Source organism: Spermophilus citellus (genome assembly GCF_964194105.1).
Source record: "Spermophilus citellus genome assembly, chromosome: 10".
NCBI classification, from domain to species: Eukaryota; Metazoa; Chordata; class Mammalia; order Rodentia; family Sciuridae; genus Spermophilus; species Spermophilus citellus.
Window position 1 is genome coordinate 6,452,385 of NC_138197.1, and position 21,342 is coordinate 6,473,726.

Below are 21,342 nucleotides of genomic sequence, written 5' to 3' on the forward strand. Positions count from 1 at the left end.
ATAGGTGTAGAAACCTTGCCTGTTTTCAAGTCCCTTTATCACCATGTCTGTGTATCATGTAATTGTCTTAAATATTTATGTATATATAGAGAACCACATCGGAAATTTTATATTTTCTGCTTCAACCATCAAACATAATTTAGAAAACCCAAGAGAAGTAAAATGTATCATACTTCCTTATTTTTATACTTTCTGGTATTTTTACTTTCATCGTGAGAATCTAGGTTTTCTTCTTTTTAAATAATTTTCTTTTTGTTTAGACAACTTTCTTTAAGGATATGTCTGTTGGTGATAAATTCTCTTAAATTTCCCCCATATGAGAATGCCTTGGTTTTCCCCTAATTTCAGATATTTTTGCTCAATATAGAGGTCTGGTTGGAAAGTTCTTTTCTCTCAACACTTGAAAAGTGTTGTGCCTCTTCCTTCTGGCTTCTCATGAGAAATCTGTCATTCAAATGGTTCTCCTTTTCTAGGAAAGGTCTCGTTTCTCTCTCATTACTTATAAGATTTTTTTTCTTTGAGTTTAGTTTTTCAAAGTTTTATTATAGTATATCTTAGTATACTGAGTTTCTGTGTGTCTGTCTTGTTTGGGGGTGATATACTCATTTTCTTGAATCTATAGTTTGTGTGATTTGTCAAATTAGGGGCCTTGAAGATGCCTTATTTCTTCAAGTGCTTTTTCAGCCCGGACTTCATTCTCTTTTCCTTTGGGAATCTGATATGAGTAGGTATTTCATTATAGTCCCACATCTCTTTAAGGCTCTGTTAATTTTTTAAGTCTACTTTTCTTCTCTTATTCAGATCAGGTAATTCTATCAATCAAGTTTATGCTGCTGTTGAGTTCATTAACTTTTTATAAAAATGTTGGTTGTTACATTTTTTTATTTCCAAAATTTCAACTTGGTTCCTTTTCATATTATTTACTTTTTACTAAGATTTTCTATTTCTTTGTTGAGAGTTTTAATTTTTTCATGTGTTTCAGCTGTTTGTAATTGTTCATTGAATTGTCCTATGATGACTGGACTCTGATTTGTCTGTTTTCCTCTGGTACTGCTCTGGCAAGGGAGGTAGGGGCACAGCTTCACTTTTGCTAGGTAGGAGTAGAAGTCCAGGTTCTTGACTAGGTCTCCTTTAACATCTTAGAAGAAGAAGCTATTTACTAGCCTTCCACTAATGCCACCCTAGTAGAGGAGCAGGAGTCCCTCATTATTTGTCCCTGGGTGGCTTCCATCAACACTGCTGTGGAAGTGACCTCCTTACTGCTGAACAGTGGTGAAAGCTCTGAGTCACCACTAGGTCGTCCCTGACACCCTCCCAGAGTGAAGAGGTGGCCCTGGTTAGAAGACGAGGCAGGCTCTTTATGTGGTCTCCACTGATATCACAGGTAGGGGGGTGGTAGAAAGGATTTATTACTCCATGGACCACCTTAACTGGGGTGCGGGGATGAGGTGATGTTGATTATAGCAAAGAAAGGGTAGAAGCACTGACTCCCCGTTTAATCTTTGCTGTCATGGATGGTGTGGACACAGCTTTTTCTGTAGTGTTTTCAGGACTAGTTAATGCCTAAAAATTTTCTGTCTTGGGAAGCTGACTTTTTCAGGTCCTCTGACTAGAGAAAGCAGGCTTTGTTGCAACATCTTTCTTTTGTCTTTATCTTTTGATGTTTTGGGGTTGCTAGATACTTTAGTTCCATGTCTGGAATATATGAGCAAAAAAGAAAGCAGGAAACTCACCCCGGGGATATCACTTGAGTCCTGCAATCTCCCTGCCCCCTGCTTCCTACCTTTCCTTTAATTTCAGTGTCTTCTTCTGCTTGTCTCTCATATAATTTTCAGAATTTTAAGTTATACTCAGAAGGAGGAATAGAGAAAATTACATCTGCTTTGTCTTCCCAGGAACAAATTCATCATGGATTTTTAACATTCGCCCATCATGATATCATTGGTCTGCAGGTTGTACCTGGCTTATGTGATCTGGAAGAGGGGCCAATGTTGAAGTCTTATTTTAAGAGTCTGGTTTTGTTTCCTGCCTCTGTGGTATACAGGAATGTGACATGATTCTATTTGGCTCATGTCCTTCTCTTGCCTGTCATCCCCTTTTCTCTGGGCCAGATCTCTTAGGATTGAGTTCGGTATCTAAGCATTAGGATCCTGAACAAACTTCTCTGGGCTTCAGAGTAAGACTACTTTAGATCCCAGCTTACCTAATATTTTGACTCAGAGTAAGCATTTGGTATATATTAGTTGCTTTTTCTTCTTTTTAAGTTTTTTTTTAAGAGAGAGTGAGAGAGGAGAGAAAGAGAGAGCGAATTTTTAATATTTATTTTTTAGTTCTCGGCGGACACAACATCTTTGTTGGTGTGTGGTGCTGAGGATCGAACCCGGGCCGCATGCATGCCAGGCGAGCGTGCTACCGCTTGAGCCACATCCCCAGCCCCTTTTTAAGTTTTTATACCAGACATTTCTTTAAGCATTTATGATTGAGGCTGTATCATCTTATTCTAAAAACCAAATGCTCCAGGAAGCCCAGATACCAATCTGAGCTTTGAGACATACTCCTAGTGAGACCTTCATCAAATTCATTCTTTCTTGTGCCTTGGTTTTCTCACCTACAAAATGTGAATTATATTAGTAACTACTCAGAATGAAATGAGATAATACTTATGAAGAACTCAGAAGGATACCTTTAGATTGCACACATGCTCAATTAATGCTCTTTTTTATTGTTCATTAATAATACTCTTAAATGTCTTTAAGAATATTCCTGGGAGTCAAGGAGTATGTCTTATTTAAGTTTGTACCCTCAGAACCTAGCATTGTGCATAGTATCTAATGGATACTAAAATGTTTGAACTATTGCAGACATTAATAATTACATCAACTTATCTAGAGATAAAAAATCTAAGAGGTAGTACAAAAGCAATAGTCATTTCTGACTAATGAAATTTGTTAGGCTTACAAGGATAACTTTGGGAAAATGGTTTATTTGATATATTTCTTTGCTTTAGCCTCAGCCCTCACCACCATTGGGCCACCTACGGAGTTGATTACTTCTGAAGTCACAGCCAGAAGCTTTATGGTTAACTGGACTCATGCCCCAGGAAAAGTGGAAAAATACAGAGTTGTGTATTATCCCACCAGAGGTGGAAAACCACAAGAGGTAAGAAGGAAACAGTATTTTTAAGCTATACTTTTAGTTCTCTGAAGTCTTCTATAATAATGAGAACAAGACCCATGTATATCTGAAAGATGATTCCGTCACGAATATTTTGAATCCTTTGAAATACATTTCCATGTGTCTACATTGTTCTCCCATCTCTCTGAATTATGGTGGTTCCATCTTCTTCTCTTATCCCTCCATCAAATAACTCTCAGGACTGATCTAACTTAGCTTATTCTTCTTCTTAAAGCTAGTGAGTTCTAAAGTAAAACTTATTAGGGGCCAATAATCAGGCCAGCACCTCTTTTGATATTCATTCATTTTTTTCCTACTTGGGAGTAATGAGATTTCTGTCCTAGTGAAGTCTTTGTGTTTCAAATTATGAGGTGATATGATGGAGAAGTCCTCCAGGATTTGGAATTTCCTAAACGTTTGTAGAGATCAGTGCAATTAAAAAGTCATAATAAAACAGCTGTGGCCAGCATTTTTCAGGGGTTGGCCAACACAGAAGAGAGCACCTTTTGCCAGATGATTGGGTCCTTCCCAATCCCTACTTTTGATACTGCTGTTCACAGGGAATTAATTAAAACATGGCGAAATCCCCATTTCCTTTTGTTGTTCTAACCTCTGATTGACCTCGGCAAGTTTCATAATTTTCTTCTGTATTATTATTGTTATGGCAGGATTTGCAATTTTTTTTCCTTTCAAGTATTAAAAATAAGAAGTAAATCATTTGGACAAAAAAACAACCAGAGTGCTTCCAATCATTCTATCTTTTTCATGACTAATAAACCTTTCAGATGCTTTCTAAATTTCCAAGGAAAAAAATAATTTGTCTCCTATTATGTAGTGGATATGAGTAGGATAATGATTATCTCAGGAGTGACACAATTTCCATTAGATAAGAACTAACAAATGACTTTGGCCACATTCCATAAAAGATGCTTCACTTTATGTGGTAATTTAAGGAGAGTTGGTGGCCATAAGAGTAAGGAGGATGTGTTACAAATAATAAAATAGCCAATGAAATGTTTCTTGCTGGGGAAACTTTTGCCTTTTGGGTTGTAGTTCTGCATGTGAGATATCCCATACTCTCATTCCTTAAACTCTCAAACTGTTCTTCAAACAGGTGGTGGTGGATGGAAGCTTATCTTCCACAGTGTTGAAAAATTTGATGTCTTTGACTGAATATCAAGCAGCGGTATTTGCAATATATGCTCACACTGCTAGTGAAGGCCTGAGAGGAACTGAAACCACACGTATGTATTTAATCCTACACCACTTCTCACTTGGCCAGCACTGCTTAGGTGGACTTCCTACATCAGGCTGCTCAGGTTGCACTGGTATATATCCTAAGGCAAATTCATAGAAAATAGTTCTCATGCCAATTGTGGTACAGGTCCCATGATGTAGCTGCTGATTTTCAGTGCCACATATGGAAATGGGTGTTATAACTCTCTGGAATGTTTAGGAAAGAGCAACCTTGGTGGTAAAGGGTGCAGAAACACTCATTTATTTATTAAACAAATGGCTCTTAAGAACCAGGAACTGTGTTAGAATATGTCAGTAGAAGTAGAGTGAGAGTTCTGTGGCTCTTCTGTCCAGTAGACTACCAAGAAAATTATGTTGCATCTTTCTTTATTGTTCATATCATGGTCATAACCAGATTCTGAATACTATGACCATGATCACACATATAAACAACACACACAAGATACATAACTCATGGGAAGAATGATGGGAAGAGATATTGTTTTTAAAAAGATCAACCATTCTTTTAATAATTTCAAATAATGAATTTCTACTACATGACAGACACTCTGAAAATTTTGTCTAAGAATATCTACCTCTGATGGAGCAATAAGAATTTAAAGAACACAAAGAACAATATTCCAGGCACTATGGTAATCATTCTCTATACATTTTTGGATTTATAGCTGACAAGAATCTATAGGTGGGTGTTATGCCTCAACTTTGCAAAAATATTTGAGTGGCCATCCTTGCTCTCGAGGATGTTTTAGTCTAGTAAGGGGTGGGCATGCAAACCAAGGACATATAAGCACACTAATGCAATGAAGTGCTGTAGACACATCAACAAAAGTTTGCAAGTGTAAGCAAAGTTTTGAGTTTGCCAGCGTGGTGAGAAAAGTAGGCAGGGCCACATTTTGAAGGATATAGAATTATATTTGAAAACAACATTTCATGTTTGTCGTTAGCATTAAGCTAGGAGCTTGCAACTTATCCCTTTCTGCCTCCTGCTTCAACATGGCCAACCTTATATTTCTTGGTTATTCCATTTTTCTCAAGGATACTTATAAATAGCTGAACATTAAAATGAATCTCCTCTTGCAGTTGCTTTACCCATGGCTTCTGACCTTGAACTATATGATGTGACCGAAAACAGTTTGCGTGTCAGATGGGATGCAGTTCCTGGGGCCACAGGATACCTGATCCTCTATGCTCCTCTCACAGAGGGCCTGGCTGGGGATGAAAAAGAGGTAACCTTCTGTGTCCTACTGTAGTCCTAGAGTCTTTGACTTTTTAAAGATATCTATATATCTATTCTATAAAAATTGAGTGTATAGAACTTAAAAAATTCAGATTAACAACAAGAAAAAAATTATTTGTAATCCTACTACCTAGAGATAATGATTTATTAACATTTAGCTAACAGTCTTTATAAATGCATTTTTGGGGGGTATCAGAGATTGAATGAAGGGGTGCTTTACCACTGAGCCACATCTACAGCCCCCTTTTGGTATTTTTCCTAGAGACAGGAGCTCACAGAGTTGTTCAGTTCCCTGGTAAGTTACTGAGGCTGGTTTTGAACTCGTGATCCTACTGCCTCAGCCTCCTAAACTGCTGGGATTACAGGAATGTGCAGGACAAAATCTGCTGTTCCTTCCACTTGGGTGCTTGCTGAGGATGGAGCTGGGAAAAATTGATAATGTTTTCTTCAATTGGGCAAGTACCTCAAATGTCTGTTCCAACAGAGTGGCTCCTAATAGGGTGGAAGGTAGATTGTGAGGTAGGATAACTTGTTTGAGTAAGCACAAAGGGAAAAATGGTAATGGGAAAAAGACAAGGTGCCTAAAAATAATCTCCAGGCTGGTGGTCAGGTACGGGTGTTAGAGCTGGATGTTCTAGGTTCAGAGTCTCAGCCCTGCTCTCTGCTTGCTGGACAATCCTGGGCAACTGAAAAGCAGCTGACTGAGTCCAATTTGCTCCAAGAATTCTGGCATTTTTGCACATTCTGTCATAGCTGAAAGATATGCTCCTTCTCCTTCAGTTCCTGGCCCAACCCTGGAGACTTTTGTGGGTGCTGACATTAACACCATTCTTATCACCAACCTCCTCAGTGGAATGGACTACAACGTGAAGATATTCACCTCCCAGGCCACAGGCCTCAGCGACGCGCTGACAGGCCTGGTGAAAACACGTAAGACTGATGTCCATCCCCTTGCCCCAGCTCCGTGTGGGGTGTGGGGCTCTGCTGCTGGGAACCCAAGCCCTGCTTCAGCGTGGCAGTTGCTTTCTCTTTTCCCTGGTGTCGTCCTTTCTGGATGGTGTTTCCTGGAAAGAGAGGTGTGCTCTTTCCTCAGGGGAGTTCCCAGGCCGGCTTGGCAGGCGGGATGTCAGCACCTGGCTTTCAAACTGGCTCCACCATCTCGGATAGGATTTCCTTCTGGAAAGTCTTTGCTGGCATTTCTCAAAATAAGTGAAATTTTCCAAACAGCAAGTAACCAGGCATGGCCAGTGCCAGTCAGAGTTGGGCCAGGGGAAATTTGCCTTTTTTTCAAAACCATTCTCCTTCCAGCCTCTGCCCCCCACCCATACGCCATCTATTAAAAGTATACGACACTCCACTCTATGAACTTCTTTCTCTTTTATGGGGTTTTATGCTGTCTGTGCACTGTCTGGGACTTCTCATTGGCACACAGCACAACAGACACCCATGGAATATGCAGTATTTTCCAAATTCCAGCATGTACGTTCCATATTCCTCAAGTGTGTTATACCTCTACACCATCTGTGGAATAGATTTCTTTACATCAACTTACAGTTTTTGACCTAAATACTTTTCAAAATCCATATAATTTACTCTAAACAGATTATCACTCTAAAGAGATATTATTTTAAATAGCACATTTAAAAGTAATACAGAAATGATCATCATAAAAACAGTTCAACTGTGATAATATAACCTGAGTGCTATTAAACAGTACATGTGTATTCTTGAGAATGGGTGGTCATGGTAGCATCAAAAGAATAGAAATTATGTTTTATTTTATGAGTTACCTAAAAGATGGAGAAGTCAGAGAAAATTATATGGATGGAAACAGTCTAAGACCATTAGGAAAGTAGGTAGTATTAAAACTTTCTGGGTTTTTTTTGCTTGTTTTTGTGTTTGAATCTGAATGATAAACCCCAGATGCCTACTCTTATCCTAGAGAAACAGTATTTTTATATTGCTTGTCAAAATAATCACTTTTGCATATTAGTGTTCTAAGATTAATACAAACTATGTGTTTTTAAGCTATTTGCACTATAAATTCTTTCATTTTAAAAATTTCAAAAATGTGTTCTTTCTCATTCATTCACATTTTGTTTTGCTTTTATTTTTGATTGGCAAATAATCACTACCCATGTTTACGGGGTGCAATGCAATGTTTCAATACTAGCATGCATGGTAAAGATCAAATCAGGGTAATTAGCATATCCATAACTTTAAATTTCATTGTTTTGTGGTGATAACGTTCAAAATCCTCTCATAACTATTTTGAAATATGCAATGCATTTTTATTAACTCTGGCCACCCTTCCTACTATGCACATACTAGATTTATTCCTCCAATCTAACTGTAACTTAGTCCCTGTGGACCAAGCTCTGCCCATTGCTCTTCATCTCTCCAGTCTCTGCTACCCACCCCTCTCCTCTCTGCTTCTATAAGATCAACTTTGTCAGATTCCACATATGAGTGAGATCACAAGGAAATACTATTCAGCTTTTAACAATGATAAAATCCTAGGACTGGATTTCCCACCTCAGTGTGGAGGTTGGCATAAGAATTTTACTACAAATGTCTTCAGACTTGGGGACATTTGTGGCAACATCTTCAGTGTGACACATTTATCTTTCCATTTCATCATAGTGTTCTTGGGTGTGACCAATCTCCAAGTCAGCCAGATTGAAATGACCAGCTTGTGTGCTCGATGGGAGGTGCATCGTCATGCCACGGCCTACAGGATAGTTCTAGAACCCCTCCAGGGTGAGTACAGCCCATCACACATGCTGTCCTTGAGTCCTTGTGAACTTGGTTCCATGAAGATCACTGTGAGCAGCACACAAGTTACGTGAGAAAATAGCCCTCTTGAAGAACAATTGTGTGATGGTCAGCCATGCAGTATGTTGAGCCAGACTGACCAGCACATTGTCACGTGTCCTCCCCCAACCTCCATTTTTCTCAGCTCTCCATGGGTACAAGGCCAGTGCCGATCTGTGTCAATCGGGTACACACATTTGATCAACACACTCTCTCTCTCTGAAGGTGCAGTGTGTCCATGTTGCCACAAACAAGTTCTTCAGCACTGCAGTTCTGAAGGATAACAGTGATATGGAACTTAACCCAAAAGTTGAAACACTAGAAACCTTTCTTCCTCACCCTTAGAAATAATGACAAGAGCCAAGTTCAGTGGTGCATGCCTGTAATCCCAGCTGCTCGGGAGGCTGAGGCAGGAGGGTCTTGAGTTAAAAGCCAGCCCCAGCAATGGCGAGGCACGAAGCAATTCAGTGAGACCCTGTCTCTAAATAAAATACAAAATAGGGCTGGGGATGTGGCTCAGTGGTTAAATGCTAACCATCTGTGGTTATCCCCTGCCAAAAATATAAATACTGACAAGAGCAACAAAAGTCTGATTCCCCAAAACTGAATGGCAAGGGCTGTTCTTCCTCTTTTCGTGGTATTAGCATGGATAGCATTCAAAAATGAAATAAAATGATAACAATTACTTTAATTTGATTTGTAAAAACATTAGAAATGTCTTGTTATTTTGTGGGGGATTATAGGAGACATTAGAGAATCCCAAAGGAAAAAAAAAAATTATGTTCCACACTTGATAGCAAAGTTGTTAAAAAGCCAGCCTGTTCTTTGTAGACAAATGACATTGGTTTCCCCCTTGTAAAAAAACAGAAGGAGTCAATTTGTTCAGGTCCAGATAAGACTGGGTTTACTAGCCCATATCTCTCACTATAATGACATTCAAAAATCCACAATTCACACTTTTGAGCCAATCCATAAAGGGAAAAACAGTTTAGGAGAGCCCTGAGACCATTTCGAAATATAAAATACAAGCTGAAGCAGGAAGAACATTCTAGAAGAATTTCCTGCCAGTCTCAGCCCAGATATTGTCTCAATAGCTTTGTTGTGCCACCACTTCCTTGATTCCATGTGTCTAAGCCTGACTCTGGCTCCACATATGGGAGTGGTTTAATATGGAATAAACAGTGAGGAAAGAAAGGAGAAGACAAGAATTTTGTGATGTGTTAAATCTGATTTATGGGATGCTTAGCCAAAAGTAGATGAAAGATATAAAACTATTTGAGGAACAACTACAAAACCACGAATCATATCTTATTAATCTTTATATGTCACTTTCAATATGGAAGGGTAGTGTTTATTAGGCTTTTAAAAAATACTAAGGAGGGCTGGAGATGTGGCTCAAGCGGTAGCGCGCTCGCCTGGCATGCGTGAGGCCCAGGTTCAATCCTCAGCACCACATACAAACAGAGATGTTGTGTCCGCCGAAAAAAATAAATATTAAAATTCTCTCTCTCTCTTTAAAAAAAAAAATACTAAGCATATAATCACAGTCCCAAACTATCCTTTAATAATTTTCTCATTTTACATAATTTAAGAAGTTGGAATGGAGGAAACATAACGCCTGTAGATATTCATAGTCATTCATCAAAATTTTAACTGTATATATTGATTGAGAAATATACGTATTGAAACTAGCTCTGTAAATGGAATTGGTAAGATCTGTACATATTTTTTATTCAGTGATTTTAATGTGGCATATTTGCAAGCAGCATTGTGATTTTTTATCAGAGCACATGATTAATGTGTGTGATACTGTTGATCTGGTAATCCAAGCCCGCAATAATTTATTTCTAGAGCCAAGATCTTTGCTGGCCAAAAGCTGAGTTCGTATATGTACTGTTTTAATCTTCCAGTTAAGTCAGCTTGTGCACCCTCAATATCATGTTCAGGCTGCCAGAGAACTTTCAGCTGAGCCACTATAGTCTCAATTAAACAAGAGTGTGCAAAAGTCCTGTTCAGTTTACTTCTCTGCAACATTTATAGCTGAGAGATTTATGAGCAAAATTAGCCTGTGCCTCATTCTCCCAGTTGTCTAACTAAATATTATTTATCAGCAACAGATCGTAATCAACAGCTTCAAAGAGGAACGTTGGTGGGGGTGTGAACATGGGGGTGGCAGTAGGGAACATGTAAATATGTCAATGTATATGATTTAGATCAAGGAATTGTCTTTCTGCTTGGGAGTGGGGCAGAATTAGGCTGAGCTTCTTTACATGACAGAGAAATGTGATGACCATTCTGATTCACTATCTCTGGAGGACTTGTGGCGAGATGTCCCTTCTAAGGGCATGAAAGTCCCATGGCCCAGGAGTTAACAGCTCTGGGACGCCTTGCATTGACTCCATGTGCTGCCTCTGTAGAGATCTCTACTCTTCTACCCCAGCCAAAGGAGATACCAGGGGTAAATGGGACCCGATTCCTTCACGTGTTGAAGAAAAGCGTTTTCCCCAGGTTGACCTATTTCTGAATGTCTCAGACAGCTTTCTTCAACTTAATGGATAAATTTTTCCCATGGCCTGATCATGTGCAATTTTTTTCTGACATGAAGTCAGTATAGACAGGTCTCTGCTATAACCACAACTGCTGGTCAGCTCTTTTCTCTGGGCTTCCATTTGTCTAAAAGTGACTTGATTTGAAGTCATTAACTGAGGCAATTACCTGTACATTGCTTTTGTGAATAAAGTTTCCAGGCTGTATTATTCACATTTGTTAATTTTATTTATGGAAACCTAGATAAAAGGAACTTAAACCAAAAGTTCAAGTTATTGGTTTCTATGTTGAGAGGACTGGAAGTATCCAATTCCAGGCATGTCTATATCTAGGCATTCAGAGTCACCAAGAAGAAGTCTTTCTTAAATTTTTTAATTTGTTCTTTTTAGATATACATGAGAGTAGAATGTATTTTGACATATTATACATGGAGTATAACTTATATGAATTAGGATCCCATTCTTGTGGTTGAACATGAGGTAAAGTCTTGCTCCATCCTCTGCTCTGTTCTGCTCTTCTCTGCCTTCATTCTCAGCCAGGCTCTGTGTGGGCCCCAGTAAGATCCAGAATGACATCTTCTCAAATTCTCTTTCTCAATATTTCCAATGGAAGTCCAGGAACTGAGTCATATTGGCCTGGTGTGGGTCACATGCCCCAAATCTGTCATTGAGTTCACAGGCATGAAATAAACTGACTTGGTTGGTCCTGGTTGCTTTCCACCCTGTATCTGGTGGTGGTAGCAAAGAGGGGTGGAGTGGAATTTAGTCCTCTCCAACTCATACAGACCAAGAGTGGGCAGGAATAGATCCAAAGAAAGGAAGATTAAATGCAAGACATGTCCTCTACTTATGTAAACATTAAAGCTTTTTTAGGGCCAAGAGGAAAAAGAAAAGATTACCAGAAAGACTAGGTCCTCCTAGGAGAGACTAGAATACAAGCTGCCAATCATCTACTTGCCAAATTCAATTTTAGACTTTTGGGCAATTCTAGGACAGAACAAAGTGAAAGGCCTTTAATTGGATTTGTTAACTCAGAACCCCATGAGAAACCCTATTAATTTGGTGGGTGATCTGGGGCTCTGTCCCTCTCTCCATCTGTTTTTGAGTTGACTTGGCACCTAGGGTTGGATATAGCATTTCCCTTCAAATTTATGTATTATATGCTACAAAGGCTCAAATACTGTGTTCCCTACCTAATCCCCACAACTTGGTGAACTTCTTTGTAGTTTTCTCTGAAAAGAGTTCAGAAGATATTCTACTGGTATTCTTTTTTTTTTTGGGGGTGGTGCTGGGGGTTAAACCCAGGGCCTTGTGCATGCTAGGCAAGCACTCTACCAAATGAGCTATATCCCCCACCCTCTGTATTTCCTTTTAAAGTATTGAAATGTCAGTTTTGTAATAGCATCCACTAACAAGGATAGAGAGTTCATAAATGGAGAACCTGTCTTTCCAAGACCAGATCCCCCGCCCCCACCAAAAAAAAAAAAATCATATGAAACAAAACCATTCTCAATACTTTTTTGAAACAGTGACATTATGATTTGGGAACTTTTGAAAGTTTTTGAAATTGTTGAAGTGGTGACATTATGATTTGGGAACTTCTGAAAGTTTTTGAAATGGTGACATTATGATTCGGAGACTGTATTTGAGGGACTTGGGAGTATTCATATCATCAAGTTCCAACGTACATTCTGAATATCCTTCATGGTTCTCAGAAACTATTCTTGTTACATTTGGGGGAGTTGGTGGCATCAGTATCAAAAGGATGATCATTCAGAGAAAGTATTTATCCCTGCTTCCTAGAAAAGAATAGACAAATATAGACAGATTTTTCAATGTTCGAAAAAATTGACTTAATGTTTTTGGCATAAGGGGTTGAAGAAATTAGTCATCATTTGATCAGTTTAGGTTTTATTTTCCTTTAAAGAAAAGCCACTGGACTTGAATTGCACATGCCAAAAGCAACATGGATACAGCTCTGTTCACCAAGCCCCTCTTTGTTAGTATTAGGAATCAAACTGATATTATTCGCCATTGATTTTATAATGTCTGTTCCAGTTTTCCAGTGGATTATGGTTTATTATTTTTAGCAGTAAAGCCCATTCATGTTCTATTTTCAAAGGTCTTTCAAGTATCTATAAGAAATAGGAAATGGCAGAAAAGCACATTTCTAGAATTGATTCCCTGGAGAATTCTTAGAAAACTTTAGTGGACATAGATCAATATAATCCAGTGTTTGCACTGTTTGTATTATGGGTGGCTCACAGAGGCCTCCAGAAAGCTCCAAAAGGTGCTTAAGGATAAAAAAGAGAGAGTTATTGTGAGTTTCCAAGCCTGGGAACCACAGGCTGAACTTGAACTTCAGCAAAGCAGAGTACTGAATTTTCTAAATTTTACTTACTATCAAATTTCCTTCACAGTAATAATATAATCTCATAAACACCTTAACAGTTTTTATTTCATCATTTATATAATATTCAAAAAAATGATCAGGGCAGATAATATTTCATTATAAACAAATTAATAAAGGGTGTATTATAAAATTTTCTGAAAATCTTTAATCATAATATATAAGAATGTTTGAATTTCCTTTATGAAATGGATTTAATGTAATCAGATTTTTAAAGGTCAGGATTTTTCCATAGACAAAATTTAAAAACACATATATCATGTTTATTCTGATATATACATATTGAAGTACACAGATGTTTTGTTCCAATATCTGTACATTAAAATATAGGTGGAAGTTTATCTAGTATTATACTTTCTGAACAAAAATTATTTGACATTTTCACAATTTGCACTTAAAGCAGCTAGTCTGTGTTTAGATTTTCTATTTTTTTTAATAAATTCTTTTGCAAATAACATTTTTGAGGAGTGGATATTTCTTTTTAACCATTAAATATGTGTAATGTGTTTAGTCAATGTGGTTTTGACAGTATTTTTTAAATTCTTGAAAATAAAGCTTTATAAGGCATCAATTAAACACTATGTATCAAAAGAGCATTCTAGAATTGGGTGTGGTGGCACACACCTATAATCCCAGGGATTTAGGAGGTGTGAGGCAGGAGGATCCCAAGTTCGAGGGCAGCTTGAGCAATTTAGGGAGGCCCCAAGCAACTTAGTGAAAACCTGTCTCAACATTAAAAAAAAAAATTAAAAAGCTTGGGATATGATTCATTAGTAAAGCACCTTTGGATTAAATCCCTAGTTTTTTTTAAAAAAATTGTTTTTGAGGGAAACTTGAGTAATTGCTCTTTCATGGTAGCAGTGATTCTTCCTGTCAGCTAGTTATCTATTATGGTCAAATATAAACACTCTATGCCTAGAAGAAACTGTATGTGAAACTTTACAGTAATTGGAACCACCAGAGTAAACCATGTCCAAATGAGTGATAAAACACTGAGTCATGAGGCCCCACCACCTGATCTCCAGCTGTTGTATTTGCACATTTAACATGCACTCAGAGGCTCTCACAAGGGTTTCATTGTGAAAAAAAATGATCCATTTAATTTACATTATTTTATGATACTTTAGTGGTAATGAAAACAACACCCTCTGACACTGGAATTTAGAGTACTGAATAAGATCTCATTTCTACTGAGTTATGGACTGGACAAATGACTAACTTTTCTGGCCTCCAATTTCTTGTCTTTAGATTGGGGATAGTTATAAATATTGTAAGGATCAAATGAGTTAATACAGATAAAATTCTTAGAATATTGCTTAGCACATAACAAGCACTCATTAAATGTTGCCTATGTTTATCTTTGTGGTTGCTCTTATCATTAATACCAATACCTGGCTTGATGGGCTCTCGAGGAATGAACATAACAATCCCACTTCCTCAAGCTCAGGACCCAAGGGCCAACACTAACTCTTCCAGGACAGGCCCAGCAATTTTGCTGTAGGTGTGGGAAAGAAGAAAGGTGCTAACGGTTAACTGGGCCTCGAGTTCTTTGTGCCTCATGGTGGAGAAGGCAGTAGAGGTGCCATGAGGTGAAGTTGGCTGTGGCTGGACTCCTTGGTAGAATCAAAAGGACCTGGTAACCAGCAGGTGGGAGGCATCTCTACAGTATGTTTGGCCTTAAGCCACTTAAGTCCCATGTCCTGTTTCTTCAACTGTGATTTTAAAAGAATAGAAAAGATTTTCAGAGTGCATACAGGGAGTTTGGAGAGGCCCCTCAGAATTCTACTTTATGATGGAAAGAAATCATGGATGTTCATTAAAAATCAAGACTAAGAGAGAGGAAACTGGGCAGTCTGGGGTCTCCTTGGTTTTCCACTTTCTGCTTCCAGATCTTGCTAATATTTTAGGCAGCTTTGGATAAGGCTTTTGAGAGCCTGGAAGCCCACCATCCTAGAACTTTATATTTCTAACTCCATTTCCCACATCTTGGCTAAATGTATTATTGCCTAGAAGGACATCCTATTGAATGATAATAAGTTATAAGGAGTTAAAAGTATGTGTCCTTTGATGCCATTTTATGATTGATTACTATTCTGAAGAATCATGTTGAAAAAAAGGGAGTTCATATTTTAAACAAATGAATATATTTATATCCACCGCCCCCTGCAGCAGATCAATTAAATCATATGCAATATATTCATATAATTATGTATATTAATAGTTCTACATTCACTAGAGGGCTGACCTCAGGGATCTTTTAAGTTTTATTTTTATACATATAAAATGTGACTTTTGAAATAATGTATATATAAAATCTTTAGAAAAATATTTAATACTTCACACAAGTGCAATTAATGCTGCATATATTTGCATATTAAACATTATAGAAGCGAATCATCTACTCATGGCTTTCTAAAAAAATTTATATGTGTATGTTTTTCTTTGTTTTTATTATAGATACCCCAAAGCAAGAATCTACTGTAGGAGGAGGTACAAACAGGCATTGCTTCTATGGACTCCAGCCCGATTCGGAATATAAAATCAGTGTTTACACCAAGCTCCAGGAGATGGAGGGACCAAGTGTGAGCATAGTGGAAAAAACATGTAAGTCTGGTGGCCTCTTTTCTGATTCCCCTCACTATGAACCAACATTATTCTAGCATTCTGTTTTGGATCTAAAACTTTGCTCCATTTAGAAAAATATAAGCCGTCGCTGCCCAGGAATAAATGTAATCCAAGTTTTTCTTCTCTTTTCTAACTCCAGAATTCTTTGCCTATGGCCCACTGATGTCATCAGTATTTTTTTTTCTTCCATTCTCCATATATGTGTCCACAAGGGACTGTAAAGCCACTTGATGGTAAAGTGCTTGAAACAATGACCTACATTGTGATGCTGACCCATTTGTGGTGTGTGGAGTGGGAAATGAAGTTTTAAGGACTGGGTCCTGACATTAAAACAATGCCATGTTACCCTGCCATGAGGGTGGGAATAGAGCCAAGATGTTCCAACTGGTTGACCCTAGAGTTATTGCTTGTTTAAGAGGATATTGTGCTTTTTTTCAAGTTGGCAGCAGATCTGATGCACCGAAGGGAAAGGAAATGTATAAAATTAAACAAAGCACTTTTTACATGTTCCAAAGGAGGGTGTCAACCTCTTGGAATGACTTTTAATAAAAGATTCCTGACCTGGAGGCCACAAACATTAAAATAGTTTCAATTTTAATGAATTCTAGGGGACACCTGTGTGTTTAACTCAGTATCTTAACTTGGTGGGAGATGGGCTTTTGTGGTATCCCACCCATGTTTAGATTTTTCAGCCTCTCTGACCTGCAGAAAGAAATCATTATGAGTGTATAATGTTAACAAAACAGAGGTGAAAATATAATTAATTGAATCATCTAATTTTATTTGTATATAGACTTTATTTCATAACACTGATATAATAACATTATCTATTACATGTTCATTTTTGAGGAGTAATTTATATATCATAAAACATAAGGGACATTTTAAGTGTACAATTCAGTGATTTTTTAAAAAAATACATTCAAAGAATTGTGTAACCATTATTACAATCCAATTTTAGAAGGATTCTATCAACCCAATAAATCTACTTTATTTTATTATATATTTGTCTTTTGTGGGCATTTCACATAAAGGAAAATATATAATAGGTAATCTTTTACATCTGACATCTTTCACTTAGCATATATCTTTGAGACTTATTCATGTCATAGAATTTATCAGCAGTTTATTTTTGTTGCTGATTAGAGTCTCATTTTACAGACAAAGATAACTTAATTTTTAAATTAATAAGGCTTTGATATTGCACAAGACTTAAAGTCAAACAGGTTTGATTGGGTCTCTTCTTCTGCCCTTTAGTAAGACCGAGACCTTGGCAATTCAATACCTCTAAGTGGATTTGGCTGGTCAGTAAAGTTAAATATCTACTCTCTTAACTCCAGTGTTGGCAGGAAAGATCCAATAAAAGAGTACCTATTAAAGAGCTTTTCAACCTGTATCTCAGTGTACAAGAACTTTTGATCATTACCATACTTATCTGTTTGGAAGTCACAAACTGACTGCCATTGTGATAGATCTCACTATCAGATAGGTTTTCTTTTTTGAAAACCCAGAACATCTTATAACAGAGGACCCATGTATCCTTATGGTGCTAATCTGCTGGAACTAATTAACTCCTGTCTCTAGTGAAACTTTGTAAGCTAAGTTCTTTATTCATTTTAATTGCTCTCTTGACCTCTAAAAACATTTCAGTTTGGGATCCCTGATCTACGTCAACATCCCCTAACCTTAATCCCATGACTATTAGCTATCAACCTAGGGTTAATGCCAATTTGGATAGCTCGTTTGATATAAATGTTTTCCTGATGTTGGAGACATCTGTCTCCTTGTAGTTTCTACCCATTGGCTTTAGTGCAGCTTTCTGAAGCAATGGAGACTGTGACTGTTCCTTCTACTATGTGACAGCCCTCACACACTTGAAGACAGCAGCCATATGTATGACACATATGGATTAAAGACATTTGTCACCAGTGCACTGTGATTCTTCTTATCCAAGAGGTTATTTGGCTGGATGTTCTGCCCAAATATCTATTGATCTGGCTACCATAACCTCTCATTGATTAGATTCTTGATTTGTTGACTAAATTTGGGATATGTCCCAAATTTTGACATTAAAAAGGGGAACATTTTAAAGATGATTTTCTATTTCCATAGATTTTAAGGGGCATAATTTTGGCTTTGGAAACATTTTTTTACAATCCTGTTTTTAATGATAAATTTTTTAAATTTTTTGTTATACTTGGAACTTTTTAGCTTCAAAATAAAACCGTCTTGAAAAATAAGTGATGCATATATCCATAATTGCATAATAGATGAGTATAAAATATATTGTTGATTTCTCTCTTTTACCAGTCTTCCTTTCTAGAAACACACATTTCTACAACTCTCATTTCCTCCTGATATTCTTAAATTCTGTTATTTTTTTTCACAAATGAGATCATTCCATGTTATTCTATGACTTGCATTATTTCATTTAATAATTAATCTTGGACATTTTTCCATATCAGTAATGTATGGTTGTTGCATTCCTTTAATGGCACATCATTTCATTGAAATAATTTTTATTTTACTGGATGTTAGAATTGGAAGACATCTTAAAATTCCTATCTTCCAACCTCCCTGCCAATGAAGTAAATCCCTTTACAACACTTCAGGCAAATAGTCATTCTGCCAGAGCTTGAATCCTTCCAGTTATTTGTTACTTACTGTCTCTTGAGACTTTACACCCTCTTTGTGAATGGCTATGATTTTTAGAAGGTTCTCCCAAATATAAATTGGGATAATAAAAAGAATTACTCAGTTTTTCTTACGTCTTTATGTCAGAAATAGAAATGAAGACATTATAAAATAATATTTTATGTTTACCTAAATGGCACCATGACTTTCAGGTACTTTGCCATAGGAGCTGTCATGAGTTGCTCCTCAAATCTTAAATTTGTCCCTAGTACCTTAGCCAAACTGTACCCTCTGCATAGTATGTAGACTTCTCATCCCACATTACCAGGTTGAAAAGATCTGAGCACATTCTAGCTTCTTGGTGTTTATATGTGATCCTCAAAATTGAAGGACATTTTCCAGATTCAGACTGAGCAGAGTCCAGAGTGAATCAGATTCCACTAGGCACAAACATCATGAGGGAAACAGGGTGGGATGGGGGAAAGTGCCATGGAATAAGAATTGATGGTCAGTCCTTAGACAGAATAGAAATGAAGTTAATTATATGTGTGAAAGCAGTCAAAGGCTAACTCTGAAACCGGTTGGCAGGATTCCTGCCTTAAATCAACACGCGGACCACTTTGTAGTTGACAGTTTGATTGCATTGACTCCTGCTGGGTAAGCTGAATTGTGGCAAAAATGGCCTTTTAAGCCTTTAGTCTGAGGTTGAGAGGATGGTTGGAGTCTGTTCACAGGCTGTGGCTGATTTATAGGAGACATTAAATTCTCAAAGACAGTTGTCAAAATCATTGATACCTCTGAAGGAAGAATGATTACCCTGCCACTCCCCATCTTCCATGCAGATGGGGTAACTGACTGATGTCCTTTCTTCCTCTACAGTGTCACTTCCCACTCCACCACCAACCTTTCCTCCAACCATTCCACCTGCAAAAGAAGGTAAGAGAATAATACAAGGGCAGTGTACTCCTGTTTAGGAGTTCTGCTTGTTTTATTTGTTCATTCATTTAAAAAAAAAACAAGGTATTAATGTGAGGTATTAATTATGATACTTGAGTTTCCCCTTAATATAAATGATTATCAAACTATGATGTGACTTTCTTTTAAAATAACTACTTAGTAATAAATCATATACACAAAACAGAATTGCTTAATATGGATTTCATGAAAAAGCAGTGATGATTGATTTGTTTCATTCCACTAAAGAACATTTATTCCCTATGGTTAATTCTCCAAATAATAAGGCAGAATTGAACTTTGTTTATTTTCAGTATTATGAGAGAAATAGGTGCTTTCATGGGTAATTACCAATCAAGGATATGAGTTATACGATATTCTGTACTATGCTAACCCAGGAATGAGAACAATTAATATTTACGCAGGCTCATAAAGGAGGAAAAATTTGATCTACATTTGAAGAACAAGCTTGAGTGATAAATAATGGGATGAATAACACTTATGATCCAAGTGCTTAAAGTATTGGGGTAACTGTCAATTCTTTAATGTGACACAGACAACAACAGTGGGTTTAGAGTAGGAAGTGATTTGTGTGCCACAACAAGGCATTGGGCTTTATCCCATATGAAATAGCATACCATGAGAAGTTTGCATACAGGAAGGGAGAGCTGATAAAAATCTTTGTTTAAAAAAGAGAACTATGGTGGAATTGGGAGGATGAGCCAGAGGGAGGAAAGGAGAAAGAACATGTAATCAGAAGGTCGTATTCACCATTCATTTTAAAGTGCTGTAACCTGCCAGGAATATGTGAAAAATAAGTTGTTCCTGCTGTACAGGAGCTTAAAGTCAGTGGGGTTATATGCTACACAGACTGAAAGAGTCAGGGGATTGAAGAGGCAATGAGCAACTCTAATAAATCTCAGCACCTGTTCTGGCACAGCAGGCAGTCTTCTCTGAGCACCAACTTTGCAGCATCATTTTCCAAATGAGGTTATTTATGTAGGAGCAAAAATGTACAACTCAGGTCTTTCTGTGCATAAATTTTGTTGTCCTGCATCTGTGTGTGTGTGTGTGTGTGTGTGTGTGTGTGTGTGTGTATCAGGGATTGAATCCAGGGGCACTCAACCACTGAGCCATATCCCTAGTCTTTTTTTGGTATTTTATTTAGAGACAGGGTCTCACTGAGTTGCTTAGGGCCTCACTAAGTTGCTGAGGCTGGCTTTGAATTTCCCATTTTCCTACCTCAGCCTTCCAAGCCACTGAGATTACAGGCATGCGCCACTGCGCCCAGCTATCCTGCATCTTTTAATGTTGTTCTCTCTCCTGGAGATGGTTCTTTCTTTTCCATCTTCACATCTAACTTCTAATTTCAGTATCTATGATTATTCTGACTGACTCTTGGAACTAAAGCTAGAATCCTAATAGATAATTTACTAATTAGGCAATACTGCTGTAGATACTACAGAATGTTCAGAGGTCAGAAAATCATTTTTACATATAGCTGAGCATGGATATCATTCAATAAGTAATCATAAATACTCCTGGAGATAAGTGATTAGGAAAGGTCTGTAGGAGTAAGAATTGACAAAGTAGAAACATTAATCTTGAATTTTCCAACATATGGTTTTAGTGGTAGAACTTTTTGCAAGTTGAATGTACTATTCATTTTAAGTTGTATTTGTCCTGAATAT

At 37.5% G+C, this 21,342-nt stretch overlaps 1 protein-coding gene and 1 long non-coding RNA gene across 2 annotated transcripts in view; both read left to right on the forward strand.

Annotated features, from left to right (window-relative positions):
* Positions 1–21,342, forward strand: part of LOC308659086 (collagen alpha-1(XIV) chain-like) — a gene marked incomplete at both ends in the record, with an annotated part of 98,756 nt that overhangs the window by 19,720 nt on the left and 57,694 nt on the right. The window contains 4 exons of the mRNA XM_081312077.1: positions 6,449–6,598; positions 8,312–8,428; positions 15,896–16,042; positions 19,577–19,633. Of these exons, the coding sequence (XP_081168203.1) occupies positions 6,449–6,598; positions 8,312–8,428; positions 15,896–16,042; positions 19,577–19,633 (471 nt within the window). The remainder of the gene's footprint in view (positions 1–6,448; positions 6,599–8,311; positions 8,429–15,895; positions 16,043–19,576; positions 19,634–21,342) is intronic.
* Positions 3,012–5,541, forward strand: LOC308658323. Its single transcript, XR_014024149.1, has 3 exons — positions 3,012–3,159; positions 4,289–4,418; positions 5,512–5,541. It is a non-coding gene; the product is annotated as an uncharacterized lncRNA (long non-coding RNA).